This window comes from Myotis lucifugus, unplaced genomic scaffold (genome assembly GCF_000147115.1).
Source record: "Myotis lucifugus unplaced genomic scaffold, Myoluc2.0 scaffold_100, whole genome shotgun sequence".
NCBI classification, from domain to species: domain Eukaryota; kingdom Metazoa; phylum Chordata; class Mammalia; order Chiroptera; family Vespertilionidae; genus Myotis; species Myotis lucifugus.
Genome location: NW_005871148.1, coordinates 2,982,616 through 3,009,926, shown reverse-complemented (window position 1 = coordinate 3,009,926; position 27,311 = coordinate 2,982,616). Strand labels below are relative to the sequence as shown.

General features: G+C 49.4%; 1 protein-coding gene across 5 annotated transcripts in view; it reads right to left on the bottom strand.

The window, feature by feature from the left end:
* The window catches only part of PRKCA (protein kinase C alpha), a 277,132-nt gene that overhangs the window by 161,898 nt on the left and 87,923 nt on the right, over nt 1-27,311 (bottom strand). The window contains exon 1 of one of the 5 annotated variants that reach the window (XM_023756962.1): nt 5,914-6,156. The exons of the other annotated variants lie outside the window; for them this stretch is intronic. Within the exon in view, the coding sequence (XP_023612730.1) occupies nt 5,914-5,923 (10 nt within the window). The 5' untranslated portion in view covers nt 5,924-6,156. Of the gene's footprint in view, nt 1-5,913; nt 6,157-27,311 lie in introns of those variants that run through there. 5 annotated transcript variants of the gene reach the window in all.

The following is a 27,311-nucleotide window of genomic DNA, read 5'->3' as shown; positions in this document are numbered from 1 at the left end:
CTGGGTAGGTGAGTAACAAGGTTACCCCCCTTCCTTGCGTCTCTTTCTTCTTGTTTAATCCCTGCTTTATGCGTAAGCCAAAGTGTTGATATCCTAGCAGCCTCACCAACAGTCAACATCCTTAGCACATACTCGGTCAATAAACAAACCATTTGGTTACAAGCTGAAGGTCAAGGGTGAAGCCAAGAGCTGGGCCCCCCTTTACACAAGTACCTGGGATGCTCCAGCAGAAAGCCAGGGAGGCTGGCAGACGTGCGAGGCCTTTGGGGCATCTGCTTAATAGAGATGGCGCAAGCCACCGAAGAAGAGACGGTGGGCACCCTGAAAGCAGTGTCTAGGAACAGGTGTGCCTGCGGGGTGAGGCAAGAAGTCAGGAGAAGAGGGGAGACAAGCCTGGGAGAGAGGCAAGGGGAGAGCGGAGAGCGGAGCCTGAAACCTGAAGGCGGGAGCGTTTCCAGGAGGGAGCCGTTTCCACAGTGCCCCCCTCACAAGAAGTCCGAGGAAGGTGACTGAGGCTAGTCTGTTGGGTCAGGGACTGGAGGGTCATGTCACACAGAGGTCATGGTTTGGCAGTGGTAAAATCAGAGGAACACAATGCAGGGTGGCAGGAAAGAAACAGAGGCAACGGGTAGAAAACTTTCGGTTCGGTTCAGTTCTGGCCAACAGCCCTGGCCAGTGTGGCTCCGTCGGTTGGGTGCTGTCCCCTGCACCGAAAGGCTGCTGGTTCAAGTCCCAATCAGGGCACATACCCAGGTTGCAGGCTTGATCCCAGGGGGTGGGGAGGTGGGGGGTAGGTGCAGGAGGCAGCCAATCGATGTTGCGCCCTCACCTCAATTTTTTTCTCTCTCTCTCCATCCCTCCCTCCCCCTCTCTCTCTCTCTCAAAAAAACAATCAATAAAAAATATTTAAATTGTGCCCTCACCTCAATTTTTTTCTCTCTTTCTCCATCCCTCCCCTCCATCCCTCCCTCTCTCCCTCCTCTCTCTCTCTCTCAAAAAAAAAAAATCAATAAAAAATATTTAAATTCTGGTCAACAAATAGTTACTGACAGCAGCTACATCCCACCTATGGCAATAGGCCCTGGTGATGGTCAAGATCAACTCGGCTCAGATTGCCCCACGAGCATTGAGTCTAGTTGAGAAGAGAGTCACAAATAGATAACTTCACGGTCAAGAAGGAAGCCTGGCCTGTGGGCTGTGAGTCCAGGGAAGGGCTCTTACTCCAGCCTCCAGTTCACGGAAGGCCTGTGGCAGAAAGGACGCCCTTGGCCAGGCCGACGGAGGATACAAGTCCGGGGAGGTTTCCCACCTCGTTGGGACGGCCATAGGGCAGTCTGCAGCAACATCGATGTGAAATTATGAAAACAGGCCTGGCCGCCTCATGCAAACCACGGGGCAGGTAGGAGGTCAGAGGAAAATCACGCTCTGATGGAAAGAAATGTGATTCATATCTACCAAGAAAGTACTACCTTGGGTCATGCTTCACAGAAGGAAATTATGAAGTTGTTCCAAATGTTGTCGTAAACACTCTCATTTCAGAATCCAGTGTGATGTCTATTTTATTTGTTTTAGTCACGTGATTGCCAAGCTCCTGTGGGTGTGTGAGGGGAAAAGTGTTCCATCCGTAATGTCCTGGTTTGGTTTTATTTCAGTCGATGATGGGATGGGGGTGGGGACTGTCTCAGAATTGAAAGAAGGATGTTAACGCTTAGTTACAAATGCGGGGCATCCCGAAAGTGAACATGGGCCCTGGCCGGTGTGCTCAGTGGTCAGAGCATCAGCCCTCACACTGAAGGGTCGAGGGTTCAATTTCTGGTCAAGGGCACATACCTGGGTTGTAGGTTCTTCCTGCCCTGGTCGGGTTGGGGTGCATGCGGGAGACAACTGGTCAATGTGTCTCTCTCACTCTCTCTTTCTCTCCTTCCCCCTCCCTCCCTTCTCTTCCACGCTCTCAAAAAAATCAATGGAAAAAATATCCTTGGGTGAGGATTAACCAAAAAACAGTACAGCATTGCTTCTAAAATTATAGGGCGACCACAAAGCCATGGTGATTTTTAATTCTTAGCGATAAATACATGAACCAAGTTTCCATAAATAAAATGCTTTCATTTTCTTCAGATTACATGGGGCTTAGGCGACAAAATCTGTTCACATTGTGATGTAAATTTTTACCCACGTAGCAGCATTTCCCTCTGCTTATCTTGGAGAACAACTTAAAAGAAGCCATAATCCACTAATTACCTCCCTTTTATCCAATATGTTGGGAACCAATAAAGCATCAGGGAGGTGGAACACAACATAATTACAAGGCAATGAGGCCAGAAATTTCCAGAAAGGAAATGTGAAGGTGTCCAAGGGATCCCGATGCCCATGGGGAGCACGGGGAACAAGGGGAGCAACTGGAGAGACCTAACATAAAGGGGCCAGGAGAGTTTTCATACAAAGAAGGACACAAGGCGCGGAGAGCAGTGGGGAGGCAACGAAAAAAATCAGCCCCGTGGAACAAACACAGGGCACTTCCAATCAGCCCGCCAGGCACCACAGGCAGTCAGTGCTTATAACTATGAGTTGTGATTCAGAATTTTAAGACCAAACTGCGTTTTAATCTACACTTGCACACGTGTTTTAAAAACTTACACTTGACAATAATCGTCATGGAGAGCCACCTGCTGATTTTAAAAGATGTGCATGTGCTTTTTTTTTGCCCTCATGGGGAAGAGTGTGCTAAGGATACAGACCAAAGCGGTGGAGGGATGGTGTCTGAGATGGTGTCTAAGAAGATTTCATTTCACTTTTCTTTCCTTTCGTTCACCTCTCTTTTCTAATTTCTTCAATCATTCGTGCATTAACTAAAAATATGACTTTAAAGATGATGTTCCTAGTAACAGGCTACAAGATCCCAAAGTGATTTCCAAATCATCACCCTAAAAAAATAACCTTAGTACATATTTAGAATTGAATGTGTTCTGTCATTCGGTACGTCCATAGGTATTTCGTACGGTTCTGAGACTCAGGCTGCTGGGTGCACAGAAACAGAAACTAGAAAACAGAACCGGCAAGCGCTTAAGGACAGTGATCGAGACCAGCAAAAGAGGGGGGAAAAGGCACACAAAAGGGAATAACATCTCATTGTTGTCTGCCTAGAAACTTGTCATTTTGCACACCAGCAATTCCGCACTCAACAATTAATTAAGAGAAAATGACCAGAGATGTGCATAAAAATGCGGCATGGGAGATGTTTAAAACAGCATTATATATAATGTCAGAAAGTTGGAAGGCAGCTAAGAATCCAACAATGGGAATTATGTTACCAGGTGTCCATCCGAGATACTCCTATGCGAGCCATAAAAGCTGTAGTAAAACTATACTTAGTTGTTGAAACTACTCAAGTTGTTAATGAGGCAACCACTAAGTTGGTAGAGATGGCTGGTTTGAACAAGACTCGCTGTGGGAAAGGCCTGCTGAGTCAGAGAGGGGGGAGGGACTGCTGACAGGTTCTTTCTGGGGCGATGACAATGCTCTGAAATGGACTGTGTTGATGGGTGCCCAGCTTTGAAAACACTTTAAATGAGTGCATTGTGTATGATGTGAATTATATCAAAGTTATTTTTGAAACGCTCAAAATAAACAGAAACAGTATCACACCCCGGATAATTCAATAACCCTTCGGTGGGCCTTGCTAAGCGACGTCCCTGAACAACGCTGACAGCTCAGACCGCTCACCTTTATGCTTTCTGTCTGAATTTTAAATCATTTTCTCAACATTGAAAGGATGTATTTTTATTCCTTTGGCGATTTCTGTGTTTTCTGGACGAAGCGTGGGCCTCTGACGTGGTGCTGTTCTGACACCCGGAGCACGTCCCCGGGGGGTTCTGGGCGGTGTGAGCCCAGCACAGCCTCTCGGTCTGGCAGGACCAGAGTGCCGGTCCCCGTGCCATCCTCCCCCCGACACTCACCAGCCATGTGATCTTGGGCACTTTCCCTTCAAAACCTCAATTCTCTCCAACTCTCTGGGGGACATGAAGGCCCCCGACCTCCCCAGGCTGTGAAGGGCCAGGCAGGGTGGTGTAAATTAAGCTCCAGCCCAGATCTGAGACGTGGTGGGCATCCACAGATAACTCTTTTTCCCTTTCACCAGACTGGAGAGAAAGGAAATTTATTTTTAAAAAATACACATCCTTTTAGGGGGTTCCAAAATAACTTGAAACTAGTGACTAGATTAAGGGAAGAGAAAAATGGAAAGACAGAATCCAGCTGACATGGAAATCAATGAATGGAAGACACAAAGGTAGCCTGGGCCTCAGGCAACTGCAGCCTCCACAGGCCCATGAGAAGGTAGCTCTTCCTACTTCCTATGAAATAGAGAGACAGCCTCCCGGGGGGTGCGAACAGCCACCGCGCAGACTGGGGGGTGACAGAGCCTCAGCGCAGCCGGTGCCTTGTCTGACGTTCTCACAGCCCCTCACAGCCTCCCTCTGAGCCCAGGGCCCCCCTTCACCCAGGCCCCTCAGGAAGCCGGGCCAGGACAAGGGGAGGAGGTGCCCTGGTGCAGAGAGGCACAGGCCCCAGGGGACCAGCGAGCAGAGCCTGGGCCTGCCCCGTACTCAATCTGGACAGCTGAAGGCTGCAGAAGTGTGACCCCTGTCAGTCTCAGGAGGTCAGCTGCCAAGGTTGTCAGAAGCCCTGGCCTCTTCCAGTCCAGGCGTGGGCGGAAACTAGGCAAGATTAAACAAGGACCACCACAGCAGGGAGGAGGATTCCTCGCCAACACGCATGCCTTTAAATCCTCATCGAGAGCCACCCAAGTCCCCCCTTCCCCAACCCAACTCCATGCCCATTCATGTCTGCAGTGCAAACACCTGCATCTGTGACAGAAACTCCTGACCGGCAGGTGAGAGCAAATGCATCCATTCTGGACGTGTGCCGACAGGGAGACTGCCTTATGCGAGGTGAAGGCCGGTAACTGGCTTTCCCTTCCAGACTTGGGGGAACCCAGGGGAGGCAAGGTTCTCAACTGGGCAGGAAACAGGAAACTGGGAAACACAGGACACCTTCTGGCCGATCAAATTAGAAACCCAAAGAAAATCCAAAGCTAGACCAGGCTGGTTCCAAAAACCAGACCCTCTCAATAAGACACTGAATAATAAGCAGAATTCAAATTCCCACATCTGGCCTCCAAACTACACAGAGTGAGAGAGAGAGAGCGAGATCAACCACAGTACAGATGAAAAGACGAGGCATTTTAGCTGATACAGTTAAGCATGTGGTATGGCTGCCAGAAGAACTACTGGAAGAGGCTGCATTAACAGAGGTATTACCACCTAGAATGGAGGAGGTGAGAATTCCACACAACTCCTTCTTCCTCCTGAGACATGGCTTGGGGTTTCAAGGGCTTTCGTTACTGTGGTTCCAGTCTCTCTCTGGTTTAGGATGTCCAAAGACAAGCAAGATGGTGAGACTCAGAATCACATCCTAAAATGAAGGGGCGTGAGGGGGGAGGGGAGAGCTGCCTGAAAGGGAAGACAGCCTGCAACTCAGCTCTTTGCAAATACTTGAATGTCTGGTATTTGCAGGAAGGATTAAGCTTGTTCTGTTTGTCCCCAAAGGATGGAAACTCTATAGGACTAAAGAAAGTGACTGGGTATCGCATTTCTGCTAACTATAAGAGGGGATGAGGTAAGGGCTGTATGAAAATGAAGGTGGCTTGCGGGAGGACTGGGAGGTCACAGAGCTGATTGCTTGGGCCGAGCCTGGAAAACTGCTCTTTGTGAATACCGGGGAAAACATTCCGACACTCCACAGGCCCCAGATGACACACGGACTTTACAGTTATAGCCACCCGAAACCCTCAAACAGCCAAATTCAACCAGAGCCACTAACCGCAGCGATCCTAGTTCTCACAGTTGTACTTACTATTCACCATGTCCTTCAGTGGAAAGAAATGAACTTCCGGTACAAGAACACCCGCCCAAAGGAGACCTGAGAAAAAGCTGCTTTGCTTTCAGGGATGGGACAAGGCCTTCCGCATGTCTGAAAGCTCAAGGCTTCGAATGTGGGCCGGGAAGCTGCCAACGTGGCCCTTTTCCACCGGCTGTATTCCGGCTAGTAAATGCACAGCGTGGCCTCGACGCACCGCCACACGGCCGTTTCCCAGGGGGCAGTGGAAGAGTGTCCCTTTCCGATTTGCATAGCAACGGTAGCCTTTCCATGGGCCCCACGGCCTGCTCTGCTGATCAGATGCCCGTGGAGACGCCCCGCTGGGCCTCAGGCAGGGAGCACACTGCTGCAGGCCAGGGCGCCGAGCAATGCTTAACGCCCTCAGGAGTGCACACAAATGCACACAGACAGCACTGTCACTGGGGATCTTTGCTGATGTTGACGGCATCACGGGGGTCCCGATCTGGAGGTGCCGCTGCGGGAGGATCTCTAAATATTATCGCACGCTGTTGGGTCACTGGGCCTGGGCTGGTCACAGGAGAAAATAAGGAACAATAAGAGTAAGTCCCCATAATATGCTTACTAAATAAGTTCACGAAGGCCGAGGAGAGAGTGCAGCAGAGAAGCAAACGGCGGAGTCACCCGCCAGTCTGGCTGGCGGGCTCAGGTTTCTACCAGGACACGGCAGCAGCTCCTGGGGCCCTTGTTTTTGTCGTTGCTATGGTGATTATTGGGCTCTGGTTCTCCCTCCCGTCATGCTTGGGTTTGAACAACAGTAGGGCGGTAAAGGACTGCCCGGACAGAGGAACTCCATGGTTACTGAGGGTCCTGAGAGCAAGGGGTTCCCTTTCCGAAGGCGGGTGCTCCAGGGAACGTGCCAGGACCCAGGTGTGAAGACAGATCCTGAGCCGGGCAGAGCAGCTCTGGCTGAGAGGAACAGATGGGTAGCAACCCAGGATAAGCCTGTGCAATGCCCCCAGGTGTGGCGAGCAGGCAAGGTGACAGGGAAACCCGAGGCCAGGGACAATCAGAGAGGATCTGGGCCCAGGGCAGACGGCAGGCACAGGCACCAGAGCCTCAGGGACCCAGCGCCGAGGTGTAAGCACTGGGTTGCAGGTGTGTGTGTGTGTGTGTGTGTGTGTGTGTGTGTCCGTCCCACCAGTGCGGTCAGAGAGGAATCCCTGCGCTGGAACAGGAGGGAAGCAGGATGGGGGAGGAGAGGCAGGCAGTTGTCCAGCTCCGGCCAATGTGCGCCCCGGTAAGAAAGAGGAGGAGGAACCGAGTGCTAAGCCCTGATTCCAGCCTGGCAAACACAGGCTGCCGCGTTCACCACTCGAACCAGGCGAGCCCAGGTCCAAGCCTCAGACAGCGGCAGAAAAAGCCACCGCCTCTTAAAAAGGCACCAGTTTCTCTGAAAATTTAAAAATGACCTACAGCTGTGGCCCACGTAACCCAATCCTCACCCTACTTTTCATCAGGGATCCATGCAGCATCCCAAAGAGGGCTGGACCTCGTTTCCAACAACCTCCTTTGCACGAGGGTGCGGGGGGAGGGGGGGCACTGAGGTGGAGGCCCTGACCCATCTCGATCGAGTCTTGCTCATTGGAGACTTTCTCTCCCAGCGACTGACCTAAACTGCTGACTCTTCACTTCTTTTCGGCAATTGAGCACTAAACCCAGGGAGGAAATACCAGGTCAATTTTGTGGGAACACCTGATAATGGAGTTCTGTTCCTGACAAAAGAGAGGAAATTGGAGAAATGCTAACAGGGCTCGTGGGCTAACAGTAATGATTTCGGCTGGTTCCACCCTGTTGCCCTCAGTGAGCACTCACGGGGTGTCTGCACCTGGCTGGGTGGGCTGTGAGCAGGGGTGCCTGCCTCCCCTGGTGACCACAGCCCCGGGAACCAGCTAGGCCAAGCTCAGGTCTTCTAGAAGCTACCACCCCACCCGGGCTCCAGGGGTGGCTTCACTGGCTGTTAACCCAGTTTCAGCTTCATCGATCACACTGCTTGATCCAATTCTGATGCTCCTGCTTCCTCATCTTTCCCCTCTGAATCCTGCAGAGGCATTCTATAGGTGTTCGCCCCACACCCACCCCTGAGTGGGTCACAGGGGCCCTGAAGGTGAGCCACTTTCTCTCCGAAGGTCAAGTCCAACTCTGCCACACCTTTTCACGAAACCAGGTAGGGACAGGGAGGGCCGCACAGCAAGACATGTTCCCCTCCGAGGGTGTAAGAAATCAGATTGCCATTCCAGCTCCCCGTTCGTTCCAGCTTTAAAAAGTAATTTTCACTGTTCCACGTGCAGAAAAACATTCATTCGATTTGTCAAACTGGTTCAGACTCAAAGATGTGAAAATGAGGTTTAGATTTGCTCTCCCCTATAATCACAGAGGGCTGAGGGTTCTGCTCGTGATGACAATGTTTTCCTGCGACAGTCCGGTCTATACCCATTGTTGCCACTCAATTTCGTTCAATATACCTTTACTGGGTATCTATTATGTGCCAGACACTGGCTGCGCAGGAGAGATGAATAACCTCAGGGCGCTCAGGAGCTAATTAGTAATAGACACAATGCCCGCTCACCTATGATAAACACTCCCCTGGAGTACAACCTGCAATTACCCTCCATCACACCGCCTGAGAACAGAGCTGGGAATGTACCTGATACAGAGCATCCAGTCTTTCTTGGTGAGGTATGACTTAAAGATGCCACCCACGTAAAATTAACTTTGCTCTGGCAAATGCTGCTTGTGGGAACAAAAACACTAGGAAAATGAACTATATCAGCAAATGCAAAATAAATTAGAGAATATGTCCAACATCAGATTGAAGTTCACTCATTCAATATTTCCTCAGGCTCCAGAACTCATAGAACAGCTTGTGCAAATGGCGCAAAATAAACTAAAAAAATAAGGACCGTGTACAGGTCAGACGGAAGATTTAGAAAAGGGTGGGCTTTCTCTCCCGCGCTGTGTAATTAACAAACACTCAGGTACAGCTGCTCCCTGCCCAATCAGCCCAGGAAGCGAGAGCTGACCAGGCGACTGCTTTTTAAGTTTTAATTCACTCCCTTTCCTCTTCTACTCGAGTATTTGACATTTCTTTCAGAGCTGCATTGCATCGCCTTTGCTGTCTCCCTGATAATTAAACCCTAAAATATCAAGTCCTTCAAGACCGTTTCAAAAGGGCAATTGTCGGTATTGAAGTGATGAGCTCATGGTACCCTTTAAGTAAGTGTGAGCTGCGTGACGGGCGGGGAATCACCAGGTCTGCACAGAACAGGTCCCGAGAGCCAGCTGGGGCCCGGGGGGGGGGGGGGGGGGCTCCGCCTGTGGTTGTCTCCGCCCTATAAAAATGCAAACTGGTTCCAGTCCGTTAAGCATCAGCTCGAAATATGTCAGGGGAATTTCTTTCTTGGCATGTGACTCTGAGGTTTCATTTTTGTGGCCTCTTCCTGGGACATACAGCCAAACCTTGTCATTTTTCTCCCCTAAAACAGAACCCATTCAAACAAACAAACAAAAAAATCAAGGGGAAAAAAAAGAACACACATACAGCATAATGCGTCAATGGACAGATACACTTAGTGAGGATTACTGACTAAAAGAGCCTATCTTTCCAAGTCATCTTTCAGATTATCAACAAGCCCTAGCCGGTTTGGCTCAGTGGTTAGAGAGTTGGCCTCTGGACTGAAGGGTCCCAGGTCTGATTCTGGTCAAGGGCACATACCTTGGTTGCAGGCTCGATCCCCAGCCCTGGTAGGGGTGCGTGCAGGAGGCAACCGATCGATGTGTCTCTCTCACATCGATGTTTCTCTGTCTCCTCCCTCCCTTCCACTCTCTCTAAAAATCAATGGAAAAATATTCATTAAAATATTAATAGCCACGAAAATAAATTAATCAGCCTACAGACTGAAGGGTCCCAGGTTCGATTCCAGTCAAGGGCACCTGCCCAGGTTGGGGTATTGATCCCCAGGAGAGGGCGTGCAGGAGGAAGCTAATCAATGATTCTCTTTCATCATTGATGTTTCTATCTCTCTCCCCCAAACCCTTCCTCTCTGAAATCAATAAAAAAAATATTTTTTAAAAATAGCTAAACCAACAGTTTCTCTCTAGGCCTTGAAGTTTATGGACACTCACATGGATCCTGACTCTTTGATTTCCTCTAAGACTCTGGCTATTGGGCCTTGGCACTTAGCACCACTTCCAGAGTTTTTCTCTTTTCAAAATACCCCAGGAATTCTTGTACTTAGGGGCTGGGAGATTTAACCCAATGGGTCACACGTGTCTGTCAGAGACAGCATGGCAGCCACTTACCTGCACATGTATGTATGTGCAGGCAGCTGCTGCTTCTACTTCCAAATGCTTCATCAATAACTCAAGTGACAGAATCTGGCAGCTTGGTGAGCACATAACGTAAACTATGCTTGAAAAGGTTTAATAACCCAGTGACTCTCCAATATACAAAAGCATACCATTCCTCCGAGCCCATAAAGATGACACAGAATGATAGATCCATTGCTCAACAGGTATCTGGACATAGATAGGTAGTCCAGTGCCTGTCATCCTTACGCCTAGACTGAACAGATCCTCATGCCGGCGACAGAGCAGAAAGAGAGGGGGCGATGAGTTCCAAGCAAGCCCTTTGTCTTCAGCAAATTGGCTCACAGCTAAGCACCTGAAACCCATGAAGAAAGGGAGTGCACGCCTCCCGCAGCCGGCTACCACCAGGGGGCGCTCCCAGTGGCCTGGCCCCACAAATGCAGGAGGTCCTGGCAGGGGAAGCTGGACCATGTGGGGCCCGATGAAGCTTCTAGAATGCCATCCTTTTTGGTGCTGACTAGGACGTCTACCTTGAAAGTGGAGTTCCCAAAGAGAATGAAGCTGAGCTACTTCCCCTGCCAGGAAAGGAGAAACAAAAGCAGAACTTTCTGAAGGGCAGACTAGACGGGAATGGTAATTTAGGAAGGTCGGAGGAGTGTCGAGCCTGCTTCTCTCCCCTGACAACACCCAGGGGGAGTTCCCTTTGTCTTTAGTCCTTCTCCCTCTCTTCTTTTCTTCCTCCCTCCCTCCTTCCTCATCTCCCTCCCTCCCTCTGGGGCCTACTCTGGGGTCTTGCTGTACTTGGGTTTCAGAGCACATCCTCCACTTGGAGAGCCAGAAGGACAACCCTGGCATTTATTCCCGGTCAGCTTCCCGGGGAAAGTGCACCAACAAATACATCAGAAAACAAGCAGCAAGGACAGCAGGAAGCTTGTTTCTCAGCCAGATACGCTCTGTCTCTTGCAAATGTGTCGGACCTTGGAAAAAGCATGAATTATGACTTGCCCTCAAAATATGCATCCGCAGGAACAAGTCAGTCAGCGGATTGCAAATTGCTGCACTGAGATAACAAATGTGAGCTGCTGTCAGCCTGAGACCCAACCAGCCACCCCAACAGGACATGGACCTCCTTGGCTGTATGGTAGACACTCACTGTGCTGTGGCTGGGAGAGTAATTGCCAGGACGTGGAGACAACGAAAAGTAGGTTGTTTCCTTCCAGTTCACTCAAAAAATAGAGGAGGTTGGTGCATATTCTTTCCCGATAGGTAACTACATAGCATAGACCTAGTCAAGGGAAAAGTCACTCTACAGTTTTCAAATCTGTAAACCAAAATGCACCAAATGGGAAAGATGTACTTATTTGAATAACTACTATTCCGGAGACACGGCTTCACCTTGTGTTTTAGCGGCCAGAAGGAGAAGAAGTGTCGACTGGAGAACACAGTTCCTGAAAGCAGCTAATAAGTGGCTATAGGAGCCAGCAAAAGGAGCACCGTCTCTGGGATGCCTGCTTTCAGGGCCACGGCGCACCAGCAAGGAGACATAACTCTAAGGAAGTCGATTAGCGTCACATCAACACTCACCAGAGCAAAGAGAAGTTTCACAAATAAAAGCACAAATACATTGCACGCTGATGCTAAAACGCACTAGTGCAGAATACTATTCATTACAGGGTTCTTTTTTTCTGCAAAATAACATGTTTGCCCAGCTGAAGCTAGCCATTCTTCAAGTGTTTTGCTCACGATGAAATCCAAGCTATCATTTAGTCAAAAGCCCCCAGTCATAGATGAGGAAAATGAGGCAGTCAACTTACCATATTATAATGCAGTGGTTCTCAACCTTCTGGCTCTTTAAATACAGTTCCTCATGTTGTGACCACCAATCATAAAATTATTTTCGTTGCTACTTCATAACTGTAATGTTGCTACTGTTATGATCGTAATGTAAATATCTGATATGCAGAATGGTCTTAGGCGACCCCTGTGAAAGGGTCGTTTGACCCCCAAAGGGGTTGCAACCCACAGGTTGAGAACCGCTGTTAATGGGAGTGTTTATAACTCTAGGTGAGCTGCAAGAAATCTGGCTATGGAACATGAAACTAGAATACCGTAAACATCGCCCCATTCCACACACTGGTATCCATGAGACCCACTCATCGTGACAGGGTTGCACCACGCTATGGCCCAAACGCCAGCTGGTAGACCCCTCTATGAAAAGCTCTCTCCACATCCCCATCTGTGAACCAGGGCAAGACGTGGTGTCAGCATCCTTCTCTAAGGTGCTCAAAGAAAGAGGAGAATAAGGAGCTACTAAACGAAGAGCCATTTCTATCATGCATGTTTTGGGGGAAAAGAAGCCATCAGCAAACAACTCTATTGTAGGTTCCTTCTGAACGTGGGTGTAGTTTTGCTTTCATCTAAAAAATTTCTTCTAACTTTTAGAGAACAAATATACAATGCAATAGACACACACATAAACATTTCTTGCTATGATGAAAAATGAATCGTTCTACCATTCCACAGGCTCAAACTTAAACTGAGGACATGAATAATTTTTGGCCTTCTTTTCTTTTTTTCTAATGAAGGAAGAGGCCACAGTTCAAATTCCCATATTGACTTCCCTTTCTTGACCTCAGTGTGAAGGTCCTACTTGTGGTGTCCTGTACCGGAAGACAAGGAGAAATAAGGTTGGCTTAATGTCTATAATTAAGACGTCTAGATTCTATGTGCAATACTTATCAATTGTCAATAGCTGAGATTTCATCTTTGATTCATTTTTAAAGCTTCACTGTGGCCAAAACCCGGTCAATAACACACAGCAAAGGAGCCTGTCTTGTTCTGAGGGGAGGAAAAAAGACGTGGGGGGAGAGGGAGAGAAACACTCCCCAGAATATCTCCCCTACCCCCCATCTCAACTCCACAAGACAAGACCCAGAAGCCCAGGGGGAGGGGCATTTGTTATTTGGCACGTGACGTTCAAAAGTAGTTGGATGTGCTTTTCTAAAGACCAGACATATTAAGACCTAATCTCAGAGAAGGCTGCATGTTTCAGTCATCACCCTGCTTCTGCAATAAACCCCAGGGCAGGCGCTAGGGCACGCGAAGCCTTTAGCCGCCGCTTCGCTGATCTGCAGCACCTCCCGCGTGTCCGTTCCTGGGAATGATGTTCTGCTTCACAGCGAAGGAGACACTGGAGCCTGGTGGTGTGCCCGTCACCTGGCAGGTTGGCACAACACCAGCAGCGACACTCCAAGGTGCAGCTCAGCAGGTTCTCGGCCTCAGCAGGAGGGATCGCTGGGAGGGCAGGACGAGGTGTATTCCACTCGACCTCAACAGCACCAGAGGCCAGAGAGGGATGTAGGGGCTTCTCCCGCCTGCATTGCTGAATTCAGAACCAACAGGTGCCCACAGCACACGTGCACAAGGTTGAGGGGTGGGCTTAAGGGATGAAACAGGTGGGCCTGGGGGTGATGATTTGCCTTAGCTCACCAACCCTGTATGTTAATTGTGTGTATAAACATATATGTGTACATATACTTACGTTTGTATGTATATACATATATGTGGGTATACGTGTGTGTGTGAGCTTTCTTCTCATACACAAGATATTTGCATACTTGAAGTATTTAAATGAAAAATATCTCAAGGGAGCTACAGAAAAACACCCTTACATAATAGTAAGAACCATGATGTCATGGTTAAGAACCATGACTTCAGTTATACAGATCATGAATATATACATGCATACATACACACCCACACACCATGTTCAACTCTGCTGGGTATTTCTAAGTCCGCAATCAATAGTCTTCATAGATTTCATTTATAGAATTTATTCCGTGGCATGCTCATTGGTGCTAACAATGCCCATGCCTTTGGACTTAGATAAAAACTAATCACAATATAATACTGTGAACTTCATATTTCAAAAACCGCGTGAGAAACAGACAGAAAGGCAAAGGTTAATTAAAAAAAAAAAACAACTTTGCAAGAAAAGCCGGCACCCAGTGAGCAGGATGGAAAGCTGCTCTCATGAATGATTTATCCATGAGACTGCGGATGGATTACTCAGGCCACTGCCGCGAGCCTCCTGCACGTGTTCCATGTTATACTGACAACCACCACCCAGCAGGCCGCATGCGCTCTCACTTGATAGTACAGGGGGGAAAAATTGCCAGGAAACAGGTGGAGAGCAATACTTATTCACCGAAAGAGAAGAAAACAAAAAACAAACAAAAAAACCCCAGCAATATCCCAAGTAATTATTTGTTTAAAGCACTCCCCAGGGAATCGGATCATAAACACAGGGAAAATCAGCAGGAACACTCCCAGCCTCCGACCATGCTCTCTCCTTGCTTCTTAATTTCAATAAGGAAGACCTGGACGAGATGGCATTCTCATCAAAATGAGACACAGCAAAATCTCATGTATTCTGCTTCACGAAAAGGCAAGGGGTTCCACCGGAGGACTTTTCCAGAAAATCCAAACTTTGTTCTGCACCGACCAAAACTTTTAAAATAATGCGAACCATTAATATTTCTAAAAAGTATGGTGGTGTGTACTTTCTTGCCTTCTCAAACAGGAGCTGCATGACATGAACTTGACCTTTCAGGGAGTCCTGATTAGGCTGGTCTTTGGTTACAGTGTTGCAAGGAGCTCGTTAGTGCTTCTGAAGTCAGATTGCTTTTTGTCACCACGCAGTGTCCGCACATGAGTGGGAAAGCTACACAGACAATCAAACTTGGGTTCAAACCCCAACGGCAACCCTTGTAGCTGGGTAAACGTCAGCAGGTGACTTTTCCTCTCTGAGACTCTACTTGCCCATCTGTAAAATGGGGATAATAAACTCAAGCAGCTGGCACATAGTAGGCTTTTAATAAATGTTACTTCCCTCCTTCTACCCTTTTCCTTTGCTTTTTCTAACCTCATATAAACTAGCAAAGTCAGTAGCCAAACCTGTAAGGCAAGCGAGTTTGACATGCTTGCTGTAAGGAATATTATGACAAAGTAATTTACAGAAGATACTAAAAGGGGCCTTACAGGGGGCCCCTGGCAGGGTAGGATGGATGTTAGGGGTTTTGAGGACAGCTGTTTCCAGTCCTCAGTATTTGTTTGAATCTAGGTTCTGTTCCAGAAAGTTCTAGATCTTATTGAGCCTTACATAAATGTTTTAGCTATAACTTTATTCTAATGGCCTAAATAGAAAGTACATGAATTCACACACGGATCCTAACAAAGGACCCTTACTGTGTGTCCTGAAAAACAGATTATTTTTCATGCTTCAATATCTGTTTTTAACAATTAAAATCGATGTACCCCACCAACTGAGTAGTTTGGAGTACTCGTCTTACGCTGCTCGTTTGGAAATCACCACCTTCAGGGCATGACTTTGTGACGGTTATAATATTTATGTCAGGCTGCTTGCTCCAAACAGGCTTGATGAATGAGAGATGACAGGCTTGCATAGTCGCTAGGAACTCTTAAGGGCATCAGGCCTCGTTTGTTCATCCTGTAAAGGTCGAGTAGGTGATCCCAGAGGCTAATGATAATGACTGAGAACTCAGGAGAGCCAGGTGCTGAGCTGGGGCTCGATATAGGGGAGTGGGGGGCAAATGTAGGTTTACAGTCGTGAGTAGGAAGACAGTTTATTCTTTATAGATATTGATTTCATAGAGGAAGAGAGAGAGAGAAACATCAATGATGAGAGAGAATCACCGACCTATTGCCTCCTGCATGCCCCACACTGGGGATCGAGCCCGCAAAGGGACATGTGCCCTGACCGGGAATCGAACCGTGACTTCCTGGTTCATAGGTCGATGCTCAACCACTGAGCCATGCCGGCCAGGCTTGCCTCCCATCACTTTCATAGGGGATGTCTGTTCACAGAAGCCAGGAAATGAAGATGGATTCGGAAAGCTGGGACTGCTACATGAAGCCCGTGCCCTGCCTGCGCTGAGCGGTGAGCGTCCTTGCCCGCCGGCTCTAGCTCCTAATGCTTTAGGGGACCGTCTTTGTTTCCCATCGTGTCCACAGCAACGGTGGTCCTTTCCTCCTGAACACGCGCACTCCTGGCAGTAACACGGCGTCTGTGTGGCCAGAAGAGGCACTTTATTTCCTTGAGCACATTTGTAAAATGTGTGGGGAGCCGACTAAAATTAATGAACTTTTCTTGCCAAAAAGAACTAGGCTCCAAATTCGGTCATGGACTGCCAAACAGCCAGTGTGAACAAAGTCAGTTTGTGAAGAAAATAAGAACATTCAGAGGAAGCAGACGCTGAATACAGGCCGTCCCTGACTTACTTGTGCTGAGTTAAAGATATCCCTCATCTGAGAAAAATAAGTCCATTTCTCTGCCATCTGCCTCCACCAGCTTCCTCTCCCCTCCACAAAGCCCCCTGGTCCCTCAGCCCTTCCATCCCCTGGCCGGCACCTCTCCTCGTCTGGCCCAGCCCAGGGTCAATGGTGGACCAGATCCTTAAACCTGCCTGGACCATACTTCTTCCAGCCCTAAGTACCTGAATCTGGGTTTTCTTCTCAAAAAATAAAATTCTGCCCTAGCTGTTTTGGCTCAGGGGATGAGTGTCGGCTTGCGGACTGAAGGGTCCCAGTTCGATTCCGGTCAAGGGCACACGCCTAGGTGGTGGGCTCCATCCCAAGTGGGGACCATGCAGGAGGCAGCCGATCAACGATTCTCTCTCATCATTGATGTTTCTATCTTTCTCTTCCTCTCCCTTCCTCTCTGAAATCAATAAAAATATATATAAAAAATAAAAATAAAATAAAAGTCCTTCACTCTCAAAGACCATGATACTGACCTCCTTGGTCTTTACTGTATCCTGGCATTTCAGACCCACGTCCACCCTGCACGTGCCAGCCACTGGGCACTGCCCACCGGAGACTGTCAGCCCCAAAGTGCTGCCCGGGATGCCGGCGCGCTGACCACGGAGCACAGAGCCTCAGCGCCCACAGTAGCTCCACGTGCAAGCAGCCACCCCACAGCGAGCGCAAGCTGTAATTTGAAGCTGAATGCCATTAATTGCATAATTTTAAGTTATTTCATATTAATTCTGCTAAAATCACATCATGCAATTAGGGCATGGGGAAGAATTGTTTTTGGAAAGAAACCAATGTCTCCACAGGGCTGGGTTCATATCCAACACTGACAGCTAAATATGCTGCCAAGTGGAGTCATCGATAAAAAAATATTATTTTGCTCCAATACATAAAGATCACATCTCACATTTTATAAAACCTGAAGGCCCCGGGTATTGGTCTGGAAAAAACCCCAACTTATTCTGACTCCCCTTTAAGCTAAATGGTCCTATTGAAAACCTCGAAAAGATATGTGTTTATATCAGGGAGAAAGCTAGTGGGAAACAGTGAGACCGATTTTAGGAGAAGAAAACCCAGAAATGTGGTAGGAAGCCCTAATCTAATCTACTTCCCAGTGATATCCTGCTTTCAACCCGGTTCGACCCAAAAAAGATGACGGGAATGGGAAGGGCAACAAGCTAACCAATTCTGGAGATGATGGGGAACAGAGAAAAAGGTGATTGTGAAGAACTGTCTGATGGTGGGGGGGGGGTACTGGTCCCCCGTCTCTTTCTGGGGTCCCCTGAGGTCCCTACTCCCTGCCACCCAGAGCCTCTACCCTGAGTCACAGCCCCACCCTCAATGGTTTTCGACTTGGGGCAATTCCATCCCACGACCACCTAGCCAATGGGAAGTGAGGGGCAGGAGGACTTCCTGCTCTGTGTCCTAGACCTTCATGTGGGGGGGGGGGTGTGAGGGAGGGGGGAGAACATCCGTACACACATGGTTAAATGTGGTCGCTGGCACAGCTCGATACTCGAAGCACAGCGGGGGTTAAAGAGACCCTGTGGTTTGCAAACCCAGCCTGACAAGTCCCATAATTTCTGGGGGACATTGTGTTTGTGACTTATCGCTACAGACATGAAGTCTGGAGCCCCTGAGTGGGTTTCGGCGTTTCAGCCAGGAGTGGAGAGGCCCATTCCTGCGGACTTCATTGCAACCCCTGGGTTCGTAGCTGGTGATGAAGAGGCCCCTCACGGTCCCTAGAATGTGGACTGTCCCAAGAGGGAATGAGAAGCTCAAGGCAGAAAGGTGGGCAGACCCTTATCTGCTATCTTACTTCTGTTTTCCTGTGAAAGCTCAAAAAACGTATTACCCTTTCCAGAAGCGCCCAAATACTAGTAAAAGGCTGCCCTCCGGACACACCTGTGCCGCACCTGGACGTCCACTGCCGTCCTGTCTCAAGGCTTCCATGGTATCATCGGAGGCACCCAAATAAGAGAAGGCAAAGGAAGGGAGACGCTTCTCTAGACAAAATGAAAGCAGTGCAGGCTTTTCAATCGATGGAATTGTCCAGGCCCCGAGGATAGGAAGGTTGCCCAATGCCTTCGTCCCCTGGGTCAGTCTTCAAGGGACCCTGCTATGAGGAGCGGCCATAACACGGCGTTACATAAACGAGGGGCGTGTCCTGTCACATGAACTGGCTGTTGGAGGCTGCGGCGTAGGAAGCCCTAATCACATTTACTTCCCGGCGATGTCCTGCTTTCCATCCAATTTTCTGGACAGTTAGACGGAGACCGAATCAAAAAGGCATTGGCTAACAGGAACAGAAAATTATTTCTGTCCCCTGGCCTTTATCACTGGTCACCTAGAGTTAGCTGACTGCACAGGAAGCCCAAGGCCCATAACCGGCTCTGCCGGGGAGCCCATGAGTCAGGCACCGTGGCGGGGGGGCTGTGCCGTGGAAAGGGTGGCAGGATCTAGGGATCCCTCCATGCCCCTCTGTCCACCAGGGCTTCCCTGAGCCGCTCCACTGCGAACGGAGAAGCAAACACGGGATCGAAGGACAACCACTCCTGCAAAATACCTGTGCGACCCTCTGACATTGTTAGGACATGACAATTAAAATCCTCTGCACATATTCTATTAGGAAAGTGCTCTTGCCATTCGATGAGATGGCAAAACTTAGATTGTATGTGGCCTGCATGTTGTCAGAGCAAACAAAAGCCAGGACACACAAGCAAAAGCATCTTTCACTTAACTTGTTCCAGGGAAAAAAGTATTTCTTAGTCTGAGCTTTAACAATTTTTTTTTAATTAAGAGCACTCCTTAATAGTCTAATATTCTATTGTTAGAACCGCCACTTATAGATCAAGCCTGGAGGGAAAAACACACTAAATCCGTAGCTTACGCAGCAAGAGAATTTAATATGCAGCTTCACCAGGCTAGCACGTACACCGTCCATTTCCTTCTAAAGATGAATACCAATGTCTAATTTCCTAAATTTCATCATTTTAATCAATATGCCACTTGGTTAATGAATTGAAGAAGCAAAGAAAGAACAACAGAGGTCCTGAGACTACATCTGTTCTGTGGTTTTTCCAGGATCGATGGAAACTCATCATTTCTTCTTTTTCTTCCCATCACCAAACATTTTTATTTTTTTATTTTTTTTTAGGTAAAGTGACAGAGAGAGCCACAGTTCCAGCCCAGTTCTAAAACTCCCTCCCCAGGAAACCTCCACACAGCAGTTCCAAGCAGTGCCATTTTCCTCCCAAGTTAAAATGGAGAAATCAGAATGCCTCACCAGGTGCACGAGTGAGCACTTTTCATAAACAACGCAGCACAACTGACTCAAGACAGACAGACTACAGCACAGGAGCCGGTTACTGGGCAACCTAAATATCGGACCACCATTGACCTGGAGTACCTGCTTGTGTGCTCATCGCTGTATGTGACAGCAGCAGACCCTTATGTTCCCCCAAAACTTCCAGGGCAAAGAGAGCTGAGCTGCGGGTGGAAGTCTCCGTGGGGATAACCAGTGCTCGGGAGGAAAAATGCCACCTGCCCTGGGACCCCCGTCCCGTTCCAAGCTCCCCATTCCTTGGGTGCCTCCTCCCTGCGGGATGTGTCTGTCCATCTCCCTCCCCACAGAGACCTGAAAAGGACGTATGTTAACTGCTTCCTACTGTTAACATCCCCTCTCTCTAGTTTTCCCCGTTACCTCTCAGCTCTGTCCCTGTATCCTGTACATGAATATGACACTTCCCTCGCTGTTCACACATGACCAACATTTTAAGGTTCCGGCCAAAACATTCTCAGGGAGCTAGCCCTCCAAATATAGGACTAACCGTCTTCATGGCGTTTTAATGGCTTGATATCAAAATAATTCTGGAACTTAAGACTACAGCATACTAATTCTTTAATTAAATGGGAGTCATTTGGCCCTAACCGGTTTGGCTCAGTGGATAGAGCATCAGCCTGCGGACTGAAGGGTCCCAGGTTCGATTCCAGTCAAGGGCATGTACCTTAGTTACAGGCGCATCCCCAGTGGGGGGTGTGCAGGAAGCAGCTGATCGATTTTCTCTCTCATTGATGTTTCTAACTCTCTATCCCTCTCCCCTCCTCTCTGTAAAAAAATCAATAAAATATATTTAAATAAATAAATAAAAGGGAGTCATTTGCTAAGTAAAATAACTGAGAAAAACATGGTATATGAGCAATCTAATACATATATATATTCCAATGCTCATAAAGACAGAGAACAGATCGGTGGTTACCAGAGGCAGTAGGTCGCAGGGGGCAGTGAGGGAAATGGGTAAATTTTATTTTTAGTTTAAATAAACTAAATTTTTTTTAAAAAGAATAGTCTTTTCAACAAGTGGTGTTGGGACAAATACACATGCAAAAGAACTACTTTGGACCCCCTACTTCACAGCATATAAAAATTAACCAAAATGGACCATCTGCCTAAATGTCAGAGCTAAACCTATAAAACTCTTAGAACACAAAGGAATGAATCTTCATGACCTTGGTTTTAGGCAAGGGTTTCCTAGCTATCACACCAAAAGTATAAGCAGCAAAAGAAAAATAAACTGGACGTCATCAAAATGTAAACCTTTTGTGCTTCAAAGGACACCATCAAGAATGTAAAAGGACAACCCATGAAATGGGAGAAAATATTTGCAAATCATATGTCAGATAAGGGACTCACATTCAGAATACACGAACTCTCACAACTCAGTGATAAAAAGACAAACCAATTAAAAATTGGGAAAAGGGTCTAAAGAACTATTTCTCCCAAGAAGGTCAGTGGCCAATACATTTATGAAAAGATGATCAATATAATTAGTCATGCGGGAAATGCAAATTCAAACGACAATGAGATAGCTCCTCACACCCAGCAGGATCGGCGACCATAAAAAAGACAACCACAAGTGTCACCAAGGACATGGAGGAATTGGAACTACCCAACCTCGCTGGCGGAAATGTAAAACGGAGTGGCCGCTGGGAAAATAACCTGACGGTACTTCAAGGAGGTAAACATGGAGTTGCCGTACGATTCAGCCACCCCACTCCTAGGCATACACTCGAGAGACTGGAAAACGTGTCCACACAGAGGCTGTGGACACCGTTCCGCTGCCACGGGACACGCTCGCCGTCTGCCTGACTCGTTTTAGCCAGCGCCTGCTTGGCTAGAAAGAACTCTGGGCTAGGAGCCAACTTAATAAAAAAAAAATGATGCTGTTAATTTAAGAATTTCATAAACATATGGATCCTATAGAGATGAAGTCTATTTCCCTAAAAATAAATAAGTAAATATGAGTAGAGTGGATTCCTACGGCTGTTGGAGGGATTTCACGTGTCTTCAGAAACAACTGTGCGATGAAAAGCAAAACAAGCTAGAAGTTTTCATCCTGAGATCAGAGCAAGAAGACATCCCCCACCACCCGCACCCCACACACCCTGACCAAACCCTCTATTCACGTCAGCTGTCTCTTTGTGTACAGATCTGGGGGTCGTCAGGGCCCCCAGAAGAGATACTCCTTCACGTCAGCCCCAGGAGGGACCTCCGTTCTCCAGGCTCCCAGTCCTGGGTTTCCTGGGATGAGTCACTGCAGGCGCAGAGCAAGGTGCCACTGTCTGGAGTGACCTGTGTGCAGGCCCCTGGGCATCAGAGCCCGCTCAACGCACAACCACTGACAGTGCAAACCGCAGTGAGTCACCGGCTTGTACGGACCCCAGTACCCAGGGCAGGCGGCGCTCCGGAGCCCTTGACCCGAATCTACATCCCTTCAAACTACAGCTGCTTACGAAACCCAACCCCAGCCTCTACTTTTCAAACAGAACTAGACTGGGTCCCCGTCAGGATCATTCGAGAGGTGCTGAACGTGTCTGGCACCCCGTTTCTTGAGCAGAAAGGAGAGAAGGTATTTCCATGGAGAAGGCGGATCCAGGTGCTGTCCTGGGGCGCCTGGGCAGGCCACAGTGGGGATGGCTGTCTCCACCACAGCCCGCCCCTGTCTTCTGGAAGAGGGTGGGCACTGGTGGTGGGAAGAGACACTGTACCATCGAAGAGAGTTAGAGAGCAGCACCTCCCGCAGAGCCAAGGTCCTTGGAGTCACAGACAAGGCCAGGCTCAAAGGCGCAGCTTAACTCCCGCTATGAAGGTGAACCCAGCCCGAACGCAGACACTGAAACCACCGCCACAAACAAGCCCAGGCCATGCCGCTTCCTCTGCGAAGCCAGGGAACATGGGGGTGGCTGCCGTCTGCACTGCTCACCCAGCACGCTCTGCGGGCATGGAGCAGCGCTGGGGAGCAGACGTGTCTGCGTGTCGGCTCAGCTCCCCGGCCACGTGTGAGGCCCGTGCAAGGCCACACAGGAGTGTTTCTACACGTTCAGGTCCTCTCAGGGGTCACACTCAATTAGCCTTCTCCTCCCAGGAGGGTTTCAGTTATGCCTCTGCCCTAATAACCAGGGGTCCCTCCTCCTCTCGCCCCCAGAAGCCTTCCACTCGGAGCTCATTGTTCTGAATGGCCTCTGGCCTCCAACACCTGGACTCCCCAGTCAACAGCCCCCAGACCCATGCTGCCCGGCCGGCCTGGACATGTCAGCGACGAGGCTCTTCTTCACGGAGCAGAGCTGTTTCACCCCCACTTTTCTTTCAGCCCGACCTGGGTCTCACGCCTGGAAGCATGCCCAACACCCAGACACGCAGGGACCCAAACCCCAGGGAGAAGGGAACCGGAGACACAGGGACACGGGCTTTTCTTGGAAGTCCCCTCCTGGGCCAGTGCCGCAGACGTGATGCCGAGAGGCGAGGCAGGTGGCAACGTCAGGGCAGGCATGTGTCACGACAAAGCCCAGGGCCCACCAAGGCCCCACAGGCCAGTCAGTGTGCATGCGTGTGGTGTGGTACATTGTGTGTGTGTGTGTGTGTGTGTGTGTGTGTGTGCTGTGTTGCGTGCGGTATGTGTCCCGAGCAGGGGGGAAAGGTGCTCAAGGACTCTGAACACTGAGTGCAATTTTCTAAAACACTAAGAAAAGGAACATGCAGGGAAGGAAATTATATTTTGCTCTTAATAGCTGCATTCTCCCCACCAGGTGCAAACAAAGGCCTCCGAGGTGGGAGTACTTTTCAACAAATAATCCGCCAGCCCAAGTGCTAAAATTAAACTCCTCCACAGGTAGACAACAGGGGAAAATCCTCCCCCAGATTCATTGCCAACACACCTTCCCCAATGAACCCACTGAACCCCGGCTTCAAAGATAAATAAGCCTCAGCCCTCTGACACTCCCCCCTTCATCAGCAACTCCAGAAACTGCACACATGATAGGCAATTCCTTCAACTCCAGAAAAAAGGGAGCCCCTGACGCTCAGAAGGAGGAGGACTCTGAGCTCTGAGGCCTCACCTACCAGGCGGCCAAGGACTCTCCAGAGAGTCACCTGTCGAAGGGTCACAGGGACCCCAGGATGCCATCCATTGTAAGGTGCACCTCTAAGGAAAAAAAGAACGCTGCTGATTAAACCATGACATGCCAGCGATTGTAAGACACCCCTGGATTGCAGACCATGGAAATGTGAAAACATGTGTGCTTTACATGCAATGAGACAGGGCGACGAGAGATGGCCCAGGCTGTACCAGGAGGTCCTGGGTCACGGGAACCGGAACCCACAGCAGTGCGCCAGGATCACTTTTAGGGTTGCCTCCCATTCTCTCCGTGAATATGCACCAGGCATGTACTAGCAACTCACACATGTGTGGCATGTGTGTCTCCCAGTGGCTCTGTGAGGTAGCATGATCACCTTCCCATTTTACAGAATAAGAAACTGAGACCCAGAAAGGCAAAATAGCCTCCTGAGGCTAGTCAGAGGCAGGACACAAGTTCCCACGCAGGTTGGTCTGGGTGCAAAGCCCGGGACTTCCCATCCCAGCCTGCATGTTGGACAAGTCTTTCCCCAGGTGAGGCAGGTATCCGCCCACATGCCTTCCTTCTCCCTTGGTTCTCGCATCCCAATTCACGGCTTCTGGCAGCGAAGAAGCATTCCTTTTCGTCAGGTTGTGTGTGGTCAGGAGTTTCGTATTATCTAAACCTCTCCTCCGTCCACTGTACAATGTATTCCTCTCATCCAGTGGGCCACACGTCACAACATCAAGCCCCGTTAGCATGAGCCGGTTACCAAGGACCAGTCCTCCCATTACGGGGAGAGGGGAGGCTCACAGGAGGCTTCGGTCGACTCAGTTTCGCGTATCCCGACAAGTACCACAATTTGTTACTCATCGTCACCAAGACGTCTACTTGCGGCCGAAGAAAAGTGTATAACCGTTCAGTGAGTTACTTATTGAGCCAAGTTCCTCCTTCCACAAATCTCACGGGGGTTCTCTGAGCCAGAGCAAACGAGCTCTCGGTTCCACACCCGAGGACGTCTCAGAGGTCCGGCTGGGTTTGTCCGTCTCCGGGACCAAGGCTCCAACCACCTCATCAGAGTCACCTCAGAGTCACTCTCACTCACTCCTTTTGAGCCTCCCGTCAGCGTACGGTTTGGGAGGGATCCGCCTGTTGGTCGTTATAAAATGTAATTGACCAGCATGGACACGATTCAGAAAGGGCAGCCCCGGCATCAAACTAGAACCAGAAGATCTTGATTCCACACCTTCGTCCACCACTGGCAACGGAGAAGGTACTGACCTTCTCTGAGCTTCAGCTATTGGCCTAATAAAATGAGTCCCCGATAACCCAGGGGATTCCCTGAGCTCGAAGGAAACACCGTGTGTGTGACTGCTCTGTGCAAGAAGCACACTAACGTGAGATGGTGGGCAGAGCTAGGCCCACGGGGACCCCGGGACTGCTCACAGACACCCAATTCCAGATCCGTTATCCCCAAAGAGAGAAATGATAAGTATGTGCACGTGTATGTATGAAAAGCAAAGAAACGCGTTAAAAGTGAATATTTGAGACATATATATTGGGCAGTTATATGTGCTAAGTGTTGGGGTTCAGGGTAAATAAACAGCAAGAAGGTCTCTGGCCCCACTGAGCTTGCAGCCCAATGGGAGAGACAACCATGGGTTAAATAATTATAAGACTAAATATATCCATCTAGCATGAACACTAGGAAGAAAAAATGTGGCTGATATAAGAGCAAATCAGAGAGAGACCTGAGACGGTCCTGGGTTCAAGGAAAAGGCCTGCGAGTGAAACAGTGTTTGGGGCGGGTGCTAACAGAAGGAGCAGCCCAACCAGGTGGTCAGGGGGGAAGAGCATTCACAGCCAATGGAACCGCCAGGCCAAGGCCTGGGATGGGAGGGAGCAGGGCCACTCGGGGCGCCGGGAGAGTAAGGGAAGGGGGTGCGGAAAGCAGCAGGGGCAGCGGGTGACACAGGGCTGGACTTCACCCCTTAGGGTGAGCCTCTCAAGGAAGGTAAGCGGGGAATGGAGGGGACAGTGACCCAGGGGGCAGGGAAGGACACGGGAGACCCGCTGAGAGGTTGGGGGCCAGACCCAGAGCAGGCGAGACTGACACCATGATGGAATAAGATGATGCCAAGCAGAAGTCTCCCTTTGGCAACGTTGGGACCACAACCTGGTATAGTCCTGGGTGGCATTTCTGGCCATTCATCCGCCCACCCACCAGTCACCAAAGGCTACTACACTTAGAGGGGGTGTGAGTCGGCCTCGGGTAACTAAGACCACAAGAAACTTACAATCGGCGAGCATTCCTTCTATGAAAACCATCACCCAGAGGTGATCCACTGGTGTCTATCACCGTGTAAATAAACACACGGCCTTAGTTACCGGGCTGGGGGGCAGGTCATTTCTGTGTGAATTAGGTAGATGTTCTCCATCTTCAACTGAATTAAACTCACTGTGTCGAGAATACAGACAATATGAAAACAGGCTGCGTGCAGAGAACAGCCTGGAAGCTCCATCCGACTCCGCCCCCTCTGGAGGGAGGCGCTCACGGCCTCTCACTCCCTCTCCAAGGGAGCATGACCGCAAAACCACCTGAATGAGACAGCAGCTTCCCTCTGCGAGAGGAGAGTCACATGGAGCCGTACAGAAATAACAAACATTTTCAAGGGTTTTCAAAAAAATCAGCAGACAGATGGGGCCTCGGTTCATTTTTAGATACAGAAACAGACTTTGAAGAGCAAGGGGAAGTGGGTTCCACCCTCGGGGACAGCGTTCTCCCTCTGCCAGGGGGAAAGGAGCCAGCTGGAGCGGTGAACTCGGAACACCCTGGTCTTGTGGGTGCCGTGTCCTGGGCTCCAGGGAACAGTGTCCCACACCACCTCGTCGGCACTTGCCAGCCCACCCGCAGTCCCGGCTGCAATGATGCCCCTGGGTCACCAGCCCCAAACCAGGTGACAACCCGTCACCGGCACGCTCAGCGCCCCGCACGTGACCGGCGTGCCACTCGCCGTCATTAGGACTGTAAATATTTGGGTTTATTGCTGAATATCCATCTCCTCGCTGAACTCCGAAATCCGTGAGGCCAGGAGCCCCTTTTTGTATCTCCAGAATCTACCGCAGGACTTGAGAGAAGGGGAACTTGGTAAATATTTGTCCATTCTTGAAGGACCACACTAGTCAAAAGTAGCTAAATGAAATACAATCTTAAGAAAAGAAGGAAAACATGTTCCAGTCACCACCCTCTTCAGCTACAGAGGACGAGGAGCCTTTCTGTCCTGTAGCTTTTGGGGGAGGGAGGAGGACTGGAGACTCGTATT